At 53.6% G+C, this 13,683-nt stretch overlaps 5 protein-coding genes across 5 annotated transcripts; 3 read left to right on the top strand and 2 right to left on the bottom strand.

Annotated features, from left to right (window-relative positions):
- Positions 1 to 3,788: 3,788 nt before the first annotated feature.
- On the top strand, positions 3,789 to 4,265 carry DICSQDRAFT_126982 (uncharacterized protein; the record flags this gene model as incomplete). Its single annotated transcript, XM_007365589.1, has 1 exon — positions 3,789 to 4,265. The coding sequence occupies one exon, from the start codon at positions 3,789 to 3,791 to the stop codon at positions 4,263 to 4,265; it is 477 nt and encodes a 158-aa protein (XP_007365651.1).
- Positions 4,266 to 4,846: 581 nt separating this feature from the next.
- DICSQDRAFT_147021 (uncharacterized protein) lies at positions 4,847 to 5,543 on the bottom strand (the record flags this gene model as incomplete). Its single annotated transcript, XM_007365588.1, has 3 exons — positions 4,847 to 5,128; positions 5,207 to 5,457; positions 5,519 to 5,543. The coding sequence occupies 3 exons, from the start codon at positions 5,541 to 5,543 to the stop codon at positions 4,847 to 4,849; spliced, it is 558 nt and encodes a 185-aa protein (XP_007365650.1).
- Positions 5,544 to 7,115: 1,572 nt separating this feature from the next.
- On the top strand, positions 7,116 to 9,958 carry DICSQDRAFT_161465 (Metallo-dependent phosphatase). The gene is made up of 11 exons (XM_007365587.1): positions 7,116 to 7,258; positions 7,338 to 7,551; positions 7,622 to 7,647; positions 7,698 to 7,796; positions 7,992 to 8,103; positions 8,161 to 8,306; positions 8,366 to 8,449; positions 8,508 to 8,596; positions 8,659 to 8,871; positions 8,937 to 9,257; positions 9,330 to 9,958. Exons 1-11 carry the CDS (start codon positions 7,130 to 7,132, stop codon positions 9,802 to 9,804), a joined length of 1,908 nt encoding a protein of 635 aa, XP_007365649.1. The 5' UTR covers positions 7,116 to 7,129; the 3' UTR covers positions 9,805 to 9,958.
- A 248-nt stretch (positions 9,959 to 10,206) lies between these two features.
- DICSQDRAFT_136448 (ubiquitin-conjugating enzyme) lies at positions 10,207 to 11,243 on the bottom strand. The gene is made up of 6 exons (XM_007365586.1): positions 11,215 to 11,243; positions 11,130 to 11,141; positions 10,927 to 11,041; positions 10,745 to 10,840; positions 10,656 to 10,691; positions 10,207 to 10,489 (listed from the first exon to the last, which is right to left on the bottom strand). Exons 1-6 carry the CDS (start codon positions 11,227 to 11,229, stop codon positions 10,314 to 10,316), a joined length of 450 nt encoding a protein of 149 aa, XP_007365648.1. The 5' UTR covers positions 11,230 to 11,243; the 3' UTR covers positions 10,207 to 10,313.
- Positions 11,244 to 11,405: 162 nt separating this feature from the next.
- On the top strand, positions 11,406 to 12,315 carry DICSQDRAFT_86092 (POZ domain-containing protein). The gene is made up of 6 exons (XM_007365585.1): positions 11,406 to 11,550; positions 11,627 to 11,750; positions 11,824 to 11,869; positions 11,930 to 12,052; positions 12,124 to 12,149; positions 12,203 to 12,315. The coding sequence occupies exons 1-6, from the start codon at positions 11,527 to 11,529 to the stop codon at positions 12,205 to 12,207; spliced, it is 348 nt and encodes a 115-aa protein (XP_007365647.1). The 5' UTR covers positions 11,406 to 11,526; the 3' UTR covers positions 12,208 to 12,315.
- Positions 12,316 to 13,683: the final 1,368 nt, after the last annotated feature.

Genomic DNA, 13,683 nt, shown 5'->3' with positions numbered 1-13,683 from the left:
AGAGAAGGGTGACGTGGATGGCCCTGTTGTATTTGCACTGCAGCTACCGTGGAGCGTCTGCAGGGTTCAAAGAAGCGAGGCTGAGGGCTGACGTGGTGAATACCTGACGGATGCACAAACAAGGGTCTCAGGCTCCACAGTCGAGGAGCATAATGGTGACTGATGATGACTCACCTGGGGGGAAGCCGAGGGGCCACAATCTTAAACGACAGGGGAACGTCGTACGAGAGTTGTTTGTCAACGACAGCAGCTTGTAATAAGCATGAGTGTTGATGGATTAACGAAGACAAGGCGCACCCCAAAAACGACGCTGCATTTCCGAAGTTCGAAGCGAGCATCGGCAGACAGTACGGGAGTGCACAGGTGACTCCCGACGCTAGAAGACCTGAGTCGCTAACATCTGCGAGAGGCCGTTTGGCGTAATGATCATGCATGGTGCACGCCCACGACAGGCGAGAGACCCATGCGGTGCGGGCAATGGAACACAGCCATTGGACATTCGTGGGTTTCGAGATCTGTCACCACATAAGTGAAGCGCACATATAGTGCATCCAGCTCCCTACGTAGAAGATCCTATATTGTGAGTATGTCCAGTACCACAACGGGCCATAGTGGTCATCGAACACACCTCGAGGCACACTGACCGGTTCACGATCGCGATCGAACAGGCCGAAATACTCGGAGAAGCCTATTCAACCGAGCGGAACATGCGTACCGTGAGTCTAGATGTACGCAAGAAGATGGGAGATAACTGACTATTCGTCCTTCTGTGGCGTGCGTCCAAGGCACTGCTCGGTTCGCATACAAGGTGCCTTAGAAGATATCGCGGATGCGCATAGACGCACCCTTCCCAACCTGACATAAACAGTGCTTGCATGTCACCAATTTCATGTAGTATTTCACATGGGCTCGTCTTCATGTTATGTCGAAGACGGACATAGCTGATGGCGGCCCAGGAAGAACAGAATATGTCAGATACAGTCACGACACACGAGGTCCAGCGACATATCGCGGTAGATCGCACCTGATGGCAAGAGCTCCATAACGTTGATAATACTGAAGTGGTTCATATTCTATGAATCTTTCTTCGGTGGAAGCGAAACATCAGCGATGGAGATTTCGTCGAAGACATCGTGGCTAAGGGCACGGAGTCTCTAGGCGCTTGCTTTCCCAAATCGCCTATCGGGAGAGGCAGGGAGACGGCGGCGATTGCCGGTATGGTCCTGGCGTCGTCTAGTACTAGTGTGACCCCAGAAGCTACGGATTAAGCGCCTGACCCCAGAAGCTACTGACACGCCTCCAGTTCTCGCATTTCCCTGTCAAAAAGTGTGCACAGGTTACACGCGAAAAGAAGTACTTCCAAACTATCATTGTCCAAAAGAACGAAGGAAATCGGAAGGGATTTGCTCCCGATATAAGTCAATCTCAGTAGGGTTTCAGGGGTTTACTGACCTTGGTGAGCTGCCACAAAAAGATCTGCAGGGCCGATCTTTCTGTAACTTCGCAAAGTGTTCTGAACATTCTCAATAAACTTTATTGTTCAGTCTCCGATGGGTTCCGGGTTGCAGTATTCGAAAGATAGGAAGAGGTCTCTCGAGCGTGACATTCAGCCACTGACCGAGATAAAGCTGACTTTGAATCTGAGCGCTTCGACAATGTTGCCCCGGCCAACTTCGCTATCAAACGACTGATAACAGCGGTGTTTGAATCGGCAGTCTTCGGCATTGTGACCATCCATGACAATCTATGGGCGCCTTTCCGTAGCTTCTGGGGTCAGACGTGTAATTCCGCGATGCTCAATGCAAACCTCCACCGATTTTCTCCATATTTCACACGTATGTACTGTCCAGGATGCAAATGAAGTGTGCGAAGTCTGAAATGTATCAGAGAGGAAGGGAGGGAGATAACCATGAAATACGTTATGGGTCGTAGCTTCTGGGGTCATACTAGTACCTGCAGCAAGTCTTTCTCTGAATCTGGGCTGGCCTTTGCCTTTGCCTCTCATTACTTGCCGTGTATTGACTGAGTCTGAGAGTGCCCTCTATGCTCGGATGGGGGTATTCCAAGCACGATACTTGCGTTTACGCGCTGTACTCCGTCTGCGCATAATCAACGTGCATGGCTAGAATTCAGTATATAGGAATCCTATTCGTTCATCAGGGAAATGCATGCGCTGAGATCATGTTGTTTGACGGTCGCGGACGATCCTGACGGATATCCATGGGGGCTCACGCGCTCACGATGGGCCAAGTTTGTACTTGTTTGGGCCCTTCCTAGTACGTGTCCGTTACACCGCCATTCCGCCTAACCGCCCCCGTTTCAGTGGAACCTCGCCGTGCTTGCAAGTCTGTCTCCTACGCTGCTGCTATTAATCTAATCTGAAATGACATGCATTTCGAATGCGTATTGACACAAGAGTATGCGTTTGTGGGTCTCAAGTTCTCGTTACGTTGTGCGCAAGCTCAGTACACTCCACGCGTTCACTCTAGGGTGAACAGTATGTTTATTTCGCAACCACGGAGGGGCCAGGCCTTCATTGATACCCTTGGCCCCGTTCGGTGCAACCGAGATCACTGTAGCCGCTCAGTGATGGGAGTGGGGCTCCCGCTACCAGCAGAAGAACCCAGCAGCTTGTACCCTGCCCTGTCAGCGGACCGACCGAATGGGGCCTGGTTATGGTAGTTAGACGACACCCTTCTCAGCCTAGGGCTCCTCGTCAGTATGGCTATTGTGCCTAGGACACTGGGGCCCGGCAGTCCGATGACGTAGATCCCAGTGAACTTGGTAAAGGAATGCCAGCGCTCTGGACAGCCAGATTCCAATCATGGCTTTCGCGATATTCCCCTCCCGACTCCATCCTCTCACATCTCCGTCGCAATGATGTATGTAAGCCGATCAGTGTGCCATCATATAGTAATGGCTGATTGTAGCGCGGTATCGCTCAAAGGTAGTCCAAGGAGGAATTGTGTTCAAGGGAATCCGTTGTCGTCAACTCATGATGCTTCATCGTCCCAAGAAGGGAAACGAGGCAGTCCAACACGTTTAATTTACCGATGCTGTGGAAGGGTAAATCCAACAGTCCTCGACAAACACCTCACTTCCTAGAATTAGCCGACAAACCTCATGCTGCGCCCTGCACAGGGCGCTCGTTGCCCTTTGATCACGATCACACAATTCCCATCGTTCCCTCCACGAAGTCCTTTGTGCCACTCACGTGTTTGGCCCATGCAACCCAACGGCACCACTGACAAAAGGTAGCGCCCGCCGCTTTGCAGGAGAGCGCCGAGGTAGCCGGTGCACGGACTTGGAAGGTGTGGCCAAGGATGCGCTTTGGGCACGGCGCTCACCATTTTGTCTATTGCTGGGCTGATTCTCGGGCACATTGGACAAAGGAAAGGCCGCTTAGTGCGTTTGCCACGGCCACAGTCTATACCTACAATGGGGCCATCGACCAAGCTACGGTATATAAGGTGTCATTCAAGCCATTGCAAGACCACTCGCAACGTCAACCACGCCCTCTAATTCTGTGCTCTTATCCGTAGTGTCTCTACGCCGCTTTACATCTTTTAATCTTACGCGTATATGATATCGTACGTTGGACTCGCTACTCACACCATGCGCTGGTCGCTGACGGAGCTCTGCCATCCCTAGCAACATGAGTCTCTATGGACAGTTCGAATATCGTGCGCCTCGCTCTGCTGGGTCGTATCGTAGGTCGGTAGGCGACGACTTTTTTAGTGCCGCATACAGTCTAAATCTTGCTTCACAGGGCGGTGTCACCGCCACCGATGTGTATAGACCCGAAGTTAGTCGACCCTGGCATCGGCCTGCCGGACACGGAAGAAGGGTGGTCGCAGTGGCCGCTGTGCGGTTTTCTCCCCGGCGACTCCACGCCGGACTCCTCCGCCGAGCCTCAGGGTCCCCCATCCGACTCCGACGGCACTCCCCCGCCTCAGGCGTCATCCTCGGCGCACAAGAAAAAGATGTACGTCGGGAGGAAGCTCTCCGGCGGGAGGAAGAGGAAGGTGAGGGCTTCGGGGAAGCCCAAGACCTCCGTACGTGGTTCGGAGCCGGGAACGCAGATACTCAAGTGCAAGTGGTGCAGCACTTGGCTGCAGGAGCGCACGATGCAGCGGCACGTGAACCACAAGCACCCCACGCATGGGACTGCCAGTGTGCCCGCGTCCGCGAGGACGTGTACGATGTGCGGCGTCGTCTTCTCGCGCACCGATGCGTTGCATCGGCACGAGAGGATCTGCGGATAGTTTGGTGCTTTGGGGGACCGTAGCGGGCGTCGAGGCCTTAGATTATATCCTAACGTTATTCTGTTGTATTTATCAAGATTCACGGGTCTGTTGTATTTGTAGAGGTCCATAGGGTTTACCCTAAAATTGTACTTATGGATGCTGTTACGGGACTAACGTTCACCGTGTTTTTGGAGATTATATTCCAGGTCATGTTCACTGACACTGCGCCGCCAACCGTTAAGGTTCGACATGGTTCAGGAATCAGGTAGCATAACGTGTTTTTTCTCAGCGCATAATACATCTGCCCCGGGAGAATATGCAAGATCTTACTACGTGCAATACATGAATTACAACGCGCGCTAGCGAAACACGTCTATATGGAAACTACGTAGAAAGCGCTACTTAGTGGGTACGCGAGGGGATGGATGGTCAGACATGGCATACAATATCGCATACACACTGATCCACGGAGGTAATGTCAGAGCATGAGTTCTCGGTACAAGATGGAAAGTGTTAGATTCTGTACCCGAAAGATTGGGAACAAAAAGCGGGTCCTGATCCTGCCGGACCGACTTGTTGATCTCCATCGCGCGGAGGGGTTACGCCTTCAGTGGAAGGAAGCCAGTCTCCGAACGCTGAGAGGGGCAGAAGGAGATGGGTCCAGCGAAGCAAGCCATTGTCGGGCTTTCGGGCAGGGAAATGCGCCCTGGCGGCGTGTACGGAGGGCTGGGAGACTGGAGACACGGGGTGGTCGGTGTATGATCAAGTGGCGTGGTCGGCTCTTCGGATATGTCGTAAAGAGTAGAAGATGAACTTGGCTTGTGTTTGAGCGTGCCGTAGGTGTCAGCGAGCGACTTGGTCGAGACAGAGAGGTTTGGCCGCTGTTGAGCGCGTTAGCAAGCGTACATGGAACCAGGAGGCGATCTTCGGGGAGGATTGAAGGTAGACGATAGTCGCACCTTATTTCTGGATGGGGTGGGAGAGTAAACATTGACCGTCCGCTTTGACCAGGTGCGATTAAAGCGGCGATGGGCACGGCATTGCCGAAATATAAGAAATAAGAACACGGCGACACAAGTAACGAGTGTACATGATGACATCGTGAGCATGGTAACGGGATAAGCAGTCCCAAGGATCAGGCTGCCGGGCATTGTACAGGGATCGTCGACTAACACGTTCAGATCCAGCCGGTTCGGCTCGTGGACGACAGCTGGTCCTAGATCAGCGCTCAGGAACATCCACGAGAATATTCCGCCCTAATGAGGACACACCTTCGTACGAGAGACCTGTGACCATGGCGATGCTCCCTGACGTAGATAAGGTCGCAAGGGGATGATGTGTAGTGCCAGAAGAATGGAATATGCCCTCGACGATATGCGCGCTGAAATAGACCAGAGTCAGGTAAGTGGAAGGCGACAGAATCGGCGAGAGTTCACACTTTTCGGGGCCAGGTACCACCAGGCCTCCCTTCCCCCCGAAACTTGAGCCAGGCACGGGGCGTGATGCTGATTCCTGGAATTTAACCGAAGACGCGACGGGTTGCTCAGTGGATGATAGTGGTGCCCCGTGAGCTGTGAGGAAATTGGTGGTTATGCATGCCGCTAGAGTCATGGGACAGGCATTGCGAGAGAAAGACAACATGCTGCGTCTTCAATGGAAAGCTGGTTGGCCATTGTACAACGTCGGAAGGAATATATGGGGACTGTGCCTAGGACCGGAAGGCCTGAGGGACGATGAGATGCACCTACATATCTCGAATACGAGCAGTCCGTGCGTAGTTTTGTTGAGCAAAGCCTTGAATAATGGTTTCAACACCGATGCCGGATATCTAGATGGGTCCGAGCAAGTCAGTATCCTAGAGAACGCGGCGAGTCACGAAGCGGAACGGACACTCGATTAGGAACCCTAATACATGCGTACTCGAGTTCTGGATTCAGTGCCTGGAGCGATGGCATGCTCTCCTTGATCTGCCTACCTTGAAGGGGTATATTAAACAGCATTAGAAGACACAGAGACTCCCGTCTGAAGCCTGCTCACCTCCCGCAAGCACTTCACTCTATTGAGCGCCCATATGCATCCTGCGTCTATCCACGAGCCCTCGGTTTTATTTATGTCCCCAATGCTGCGTACTAAGAGAACACCCACTAGTACGCCATAAAGGAACTGCATCACGGAATGCCGCCCGCCATCGAAGGAAGCTTTGTATGGGGCATATTTGGTCTGTGCTGCAGGAGGCCCACATCGTGCCAGGTGTGCGGGTACGCACATGCTACATGGCTTTGAGTGTGGTTCGCAGACGGTGCGGCAACATCTTGGACATCGAGGAACCTTTTGGACAATAGGAAACGCAGGAGCCTTTGTTGGCGCAGACCGCGAGAGCATTCAACGGGTGCTCCGGCGCGCCTAGCAAGACCTGTTATGTCCACATACGCCTCTCCCTTTCAAGATTCCATAAGACCGCATAGTAATGCTGGGGCAAGCGATAGCAATTCCAGGATATGGCCTAGAGTTTACTGTATGAGATTGGGGACAACTTCTGGACACCGAGTTGACTGCACCGGAGCAGTCGGTGTCGGTGTCAATCAAGAGCATGTCAAAAAGGTGTACAAGCGTTCCGATCCAAGAAGGCTGAGAGTCGGCCCATTGCAATGCGACCAGTAGAGCCAGCGTGGGAGGCAAGAAAAGAGGAGCGGTGATGATTGTCGACGTCTACAAGTTCGGTAACTTCGGTTGGACTCCGGAAGGCGGGCGGCAATGCCCCACGTGGGAGCGACGCCCGAGCGGCTCGCCCAAGCTGTACTCGCCCTCTGTCCTACCGTCGTCCATCGCTTGTCTCTCATCTTCTGTCCAGTACTGCGTTGTTTGTTTGTTTCCGGCTAGTCATGTCCTACATGGCCACAGACCCTGGCTACTACGCCGACACTTACAGTACGCTCTCAAAACAGTCAGTAGTCCTCCCAACTGTCCAACCGTCTCCCGGCACGAGCTTACAGGATCGTCAGGCGCCGCATGTATGTCTATTTCCATCCATCTACTTCGCATCGCGCGTGAATCAACTCACGAACTCGCAATCCCCTTGCTGCACTTCAGGTCCCTCCGCCTGCGGCACACATCCCGCTAGATGAGGAATTTTACGTTCTCGATCCGTATACGGGCCGAAAGCGACCAAACGTCGAGCTCCTCAGGGAACACTTCTTCCATGAGGGGCGGCTCTCGCACGAGCAGGCCATGTTCATCCTCGATCAGGCCACGGACGTGATGACCCGCGAACCAAATATGGTTCAGGTCCCAGGTCCCGTCATCGGTGCGTGTGGACTTCTCAATAATGCTAGCATGGTCTTCCTGACGACGCGACGACTTGCGGCTATGAACAGTATGCGGAGATATACATGGTCAATACGTGCGCATATTCCATCCCTGCCGTATAGCTCATCGTGTGACGCCCCGCAGTACGACCTCATGAAGATTTTCGAAATTGGTGGCTCGTTTGAGGAGACCAATTACTTATTTCTTGGAGACTATGTTGACAGGGGATGTTTTGGCATCGAGGTGAGTGACTCTTCCAATAGCCTTTCCATTCCTGGTCCTAGGCTCCGTGGTTGTTGTATGCCCATCCTTTCAACAATCGGACGCTGTTGGTTTGCAAGGGGTCAGCTAGTTCCCCTCTTTGCATTTACGCCGCCGCACAATCTCATCGCATTATCTGTTTCTTCAACAAATTCTGAACGCTCGTGCTCGTCCTAGTGTTTGCTGTATCTCTACGCCCTCAAGCTGTATTACCCTAATCGACTGTTCCTGCTCCGTGGGAACCACGAGTGCAGGCATCTAACAGAATATTTTACCTTCAAACGCGAATGTTGGTGCTCCGCATATACCTTGACTATCCGGATTGACGTTCCTCCTCCCTATACAGGTCTGCACAAGTATTCCGCCGAAATTTACGACGCGTGTATTAAATCGTTCCAAGCGCTACCTATAACTGCGCTTGTCGACGGAAGGTTCTTCTGTGTCCACGGTGGCATCTCGCCGGAGCTGGACACGCTGAGAGATCTGGAATTGGTACTCACTCAGCCTTTTTGCCGCTGTCGTCGGAGTGTTAATGCGTCTGGCACTTACAGATAAACCGCTTCGAGGAGCCGGCGTCGAAAGGGTTGCTGTGCGACCTGCTTTGGGCGGACCCTATACCCAACTTCGGACACGAGGTGTGTTCAAACGCCAGATGTCGCCTGTGGTACCTGTTGACGCGTTGGCCCCGTGCAGCAAGATCCGACGTATGATCGTCCTCAGGGACTGCCGCCAGGCGTTCCATTCGTAGATAACCATACTCGTGGCTGCAGCTATTACTTTACGTACGGCGCGTTCTCTAGTCTGTTACCCAAGCCGGTATGCTGACGCACGCTTGCCTTGGCAGGTATGAGGCCGCGTGCAAGTTCCTCGAGCGCAATCAGCTCTTAGGAATATTTCGTGGCCACGAGGCGCAGGATGCGGGGTACACCATGCACCGCAAGACGCCAACCAAGAAATTCCCGTCTGTCATTACCATCTTCAGCGCGCCGAACTATCTGGATGTATACCACAACCGCGGCGCGGTGATCAAATATAAGAACAAGAACATCACTATCCGGTATGTCTATGCTCGCAATGGGTGAATAGCCCCTTACCACGTCCTTACGGATCTACTCCTTGCAGACAATACAATGCCTCCTCGCACCCATACTGGCTTCCGAATTTCATGGACGCCTTCACGTGGTCGCTCCCCTTCGTCGGCGCGAAGATCACCGAGATGCTGCTCGCGATCCTCTCCGTGTGCTCGGACCAGGAGCTCGAGTCCGTCTCGTCCGAGGAGGACGATGCAGACCGCCAACGCGGTTTGGACGACGACGACTCGGACGGCGACGACACGCGCACCGTCGCGGACCTGTCGCCCAGCGAGCTCGGGCAGAGGAGGCAGGAGATTAAGAACAAGATCTTGGCCGTCGGCAGAATGCAGAGGGTCTTCCAACTCCTTCGGTGCGTTCACATTTTACCTTTTCATCCCGCCTACAGTAACGCTCATGCTGACACGCCCCGGTGTGACAACAGAGAAGAAGCGGAGAACGCCACGGAGCTTACGCCCGCGCCCAACCCCGGCGGCCCCGGCCCGACGCCCACGTCGTGGCCGGGCGGGTTCGCGCCTCCGGGCTCATCCGACGCGCTGGGCGTGCACGGAACGCAAGTGCGCAAGATGATCCGCTCGTTCAGCGACGCGCGCGCGTCGGACATCGCCAACGAGCGCATGCCGCAGTTCGACTACACCGCGCCGTCCGCGATCCCGCTCGTGCCCGTGCCGAGCATGCGCATCCCTGGACTGAGCCTCGCGAGCGGGAGCGGGGTCGGGACGGGGGGTGTAGGCGACGAAATTGATAGCAGGAGGAATATGGAGGAGCTGATCAAGAGAGCGTTGGAGGAGGAGGGGTTGGGCGATGGCGGGATGGTGGAGAGACTTGCGGATCGGATCGCGAGGGGTAAGAGGACGGCGCGGCCGAAGGCGCTGAAGAGGTTCGAGACTGCGCCGTAGCCTGTGATGAGGTGAATGGGATGTGAATAGGGCATGTGCGGTCGTATGAGGAGCAAGGAGACAGATGGCGGTCGTGCGACAATGCGGAGAGGCGAGGATGTGTGTAGGATACCCGGGCAGCGTGTATTACCCTATGCTACAGTATCACATTGCGTTACTTGGATTTCGACGCTGGGTCGGTCTTGTCGGAGGGCCCTTGGACACGGTGTGCGACGTGTGGCTGCGAGTGGTAGGCAAGCCGCGCTCGGTCGCGATGCGACGCGGCGATAGACGCAAAGATAAATGCTTATGCAACAGCTGGAGCTTGCGGCGTAGCGTGTCTGGGCACAACACGACGTACTTGGAGTCTCTTCATGCCAGTAACACCCGCAGCATCAGGGCCCGTCTGGGCATTGATGAAACGCTGAAGAAAGTGATACATTGTTCTTTACACAACCAGAGAGCTTCTTCTATGTTACGGCGACTCGCGTATCGAAGGGGAAGGGGGAGCACGCGTAGGAGAAGGGGAACTAGGCAGAGGCATACTTCTCCGTCCACTCCCTGCTGACGCGCTGCGCGTCCTTCTCGTTCTCTTTGTAGTGCTTCGCGACGTCCGTCGCGAGCGGGTCGTCCGGGTTCGGTGCGGAAAGAAGCGCTTGGATCGACAGGAGGACAGTGCGGATTTGGAGCGCGGGGGACCACTTATCTGCAAATCAGGCCCGTAAGCATACGACCAGAGCCAAAGATCCTATTCGCACCAGTGCAAAAGCACTGTACGTAATGATTATACCACGGCAGAGCATGTTGAATAGGGTTGCGCTCCCCAGGGGAACAGATACGGAACGGAATGGGGAGACAAAGTAGCGACACACCTTTCAGGATGTCCAAACAGATGCGACCAAGCTTGTCTGTGCGCAAAAGATATCAGATGCAATCGCGTATAGACAGTGGATGTACTCACCGATGTTGGGGTGGTAGATCTTAGTGAGGAAGCGGACCTTCGGTGGGGCCATAGGGTACTCTTCCGGCAGAAATAGCTCCAGCCTAAACACGCCGTCTATGGTCAAAACGCAGATGTAAAAAAGTCAATATATGAGCGCAGTATCAAGAGCATTATCACGATAGTTCAGAGGGCACACATACTCTGGAATGGGCTACCATCGGGTCCTTGGATCGTTACATCGAAATACCGGAGGTTGTCGTCATGTGGGGTGGCGGTGATGCCTGGTGCAGGGTCTGCAACAAGACGTTCTGTCTCCTGCATGTTTAGAGCATCCACAACATGTCAAAGGCACAGATTGCGAGTTGAGCAGACATGGTCGTGTGGGCAACATTGGATGGCGCACCTTGATGATTCGCTACGATACAGACGAACACGAAAGACTCCATGAGCAGCTGCCATTTTAGAGATGCGTAGAGACTATGAGATACCTTAGGAAGAGACATTGGGTCAGTGTGAGTGGCAGTAGTCGTCGAGAGGGTTGTTCAGTGTGCTCTGCAGTATGCCTGTACCTCCCCGCGCAGATGTCTCCCGAAAAGGAAACGGAACAACCGGCCCGTTTGCGTCAACAAGCGCGCTTCCTCGAGTCGATTCTTTGCACCCAACCACCACTGTCCTTTTTGCGCGGTCGCCCGCTCCTTGATTACAAGTACGCTTTTCACCGCAGTATAATATCGGTGGCCGAAGACCGTAATATTACCGGAGTCAACGGACCCTTACCTAACAATAGCAGCGCCGCCATCATGTCCGCAGATGTTCCTATGCAAGTACGCCTCTAATTGCCTTCCGAGGAGCTTCTTTGCTGCAGTCGTCATGGCTTGACAAATTCTCCTGCCAAAACAGGGAGATGAGAGGGACAGGATGAACGAGTGGGTTCGTCTCACAAGCACAGATGGCTATGACTATCTTGTTAGGCGGAAAGTGGCGATGTGCAGCGGCACCCTCAAGAATATGCTCAGTTCGGAGAGTACGTGCCCGAACTGCTCAGCAACCCTTTTGTAAGGCACGGGTACTGACTCGTACCTCGACGCGCGAATTAGGTAGCTTCTCCGAAGCTCTTTCGAATATCTGCCCGATGAACGAGCGGTAGAATCTTCCGTGTATCCCGCATACGAATACGTGTACCTAACCGACCCCTGTATTCAGCGGCATCATTGTGGAAAAGCTATCAGAGTATCTGATCTACAAGTCAACGTACGAAGGTGCTAAAAAGAACGAGGACATACCTGACTTCCAGGAGCGAGTCCAACCGGAAATATCCTTGGAACTGTGAGTTGCCCTGTTCGTTCTCCTTGTATGTGCGAGGCGTGTGTTGACGGAGGCGTGAACGACTGATTTAGGCTAGTCGCAGCCGACTATTACGACGGTGAGACAGTGTCAAAGCAATTCCTGGGCGCAGTGCTGACCTTGGCAAATTAGCATAGGAGCGCCTGCCACAGGACATTGCGCACTAGGGCCCCCTCAGCTTATTGTACTCGTGCCTCGGTTGCACCATATCCCTTTGTCGTTCGTCAGACGTCTACCAATAATCCGTTTCAGATTTCCTGTATCGTTGCGACACGTATGCTATACCTTCAGGGCGGTTCCCGCTCCACCTGAAGTGTTCATTGCCTGCGTCCCTACGTAGATGGACGCGTCACCTTGGGCACTCATGGGCAATAAGTAACGAGCCTCTATACCAGGCTCTCGGATCACACCAGCTGCTAACTACCTGGCCAGCTAGCGAAGTCCAGCCCCTGCAATGGTCAGGCGATGAGGCGGTGATGAGCCACGCAGACAACGACCAGAGTACGGACTTTCGGCACGTCCACCGGCCGAGGGGTGAGTTACGAACGTAGTTCGATTCGAAGAATTGTCTCTGATTTCGTCAGTTAGAGGATCACTGGATGATCTACCAAAGAGGTTCACCACAGCTGCCCAACATTGGATGCGGTTTCTTACGATGACGCCGCTATGATCCAGGCTCAAGTCGACCGGCATGAGTACTTGGGTTGACGCAAACGACGCAAACAGGCACGGTGCCAAGAAGTGGATCGCAACGCCATGTGCAAGACACTCGGTAACCTGCTTCGATTACTGCCACGTAGTCACGCCACATAATTGCTTATGTGTCCTTGGATGCGTCCCAAACAGCTGCTACAAAGCATTTGGTTTATGTGAGACCACGCGAAGTCTTCAAAGGAGGATACAACTAGCCATATCTAACAGTGAGGTCAAGGGAGAGACACCAGATGAACTATTGGCCAATCTCGCTGATACATAATTGCAGCCAATGTCTAGCAATTTCTCCAGGCGGATGGACTCGCGCCTGAGCTTACGAATCACAACGAGCGTCGCAATGTCGAAGAATGCATCTAGCACACGCGACGAGTTTAAACAGCGGCACGATTGACCTCCTGAACTATGTCGTTTGACGTCAAGTCATCCTTCGGCATCGGAAGAACCCTCCCTTTACTCAAGTCCAAATCATCCTCATGAATACTGCACGTTGTCTCGATGCGAATCGCTAAAGACGATCTCCGGCCCTGTGGCGTCAAACTTGTTTCAGTGCCTCGGAAGGCTAGGAACTCGACATGACATCACTCACCCGTTTGTCGGTAGTCGCCCTGCTACTCGTGTCCAGCCCATATAAACCGAGGTCTGCTACCAAACTACTCTCAAAACTGAGAGGGTTCCTATCGATTTGGCGCACAAAGCGCCTTGCGTTGAGGTTCGCTAGCAGCGCATTCAAGTAAAGTGGGTTCAGAGGGAGTTCCACGGCGAATAGCTGGAGGCCATTGGGAAACGCAGCGATCTAGGGCCCAAAATTGAGTACAAGAGACTTCAAGATAATCAAGGCGGAACTATACCAGCGCAACATCGGCAAGAGCGATGATGGCGGTCCAAACGCCTGTGTTCAC

This window comes from Dichomitus squalens (genome assembly GCF_000275845.1).
Source record: "Dichomitus squalens LYAD-421 SS1 unplaced genomic scaffold DICSQscaffold_13, whole genome shotgun sequence".
Lineage (NCBI taxonomy): Eukaryota > Fungi > Basidiomycota > Agaricomycetes > Polyporales > Polyporaceae > Dichomitus > Dichomitus squalens.
This window is presented reverse-complemented; position numbering and strand designations above follow the sequence as displayed.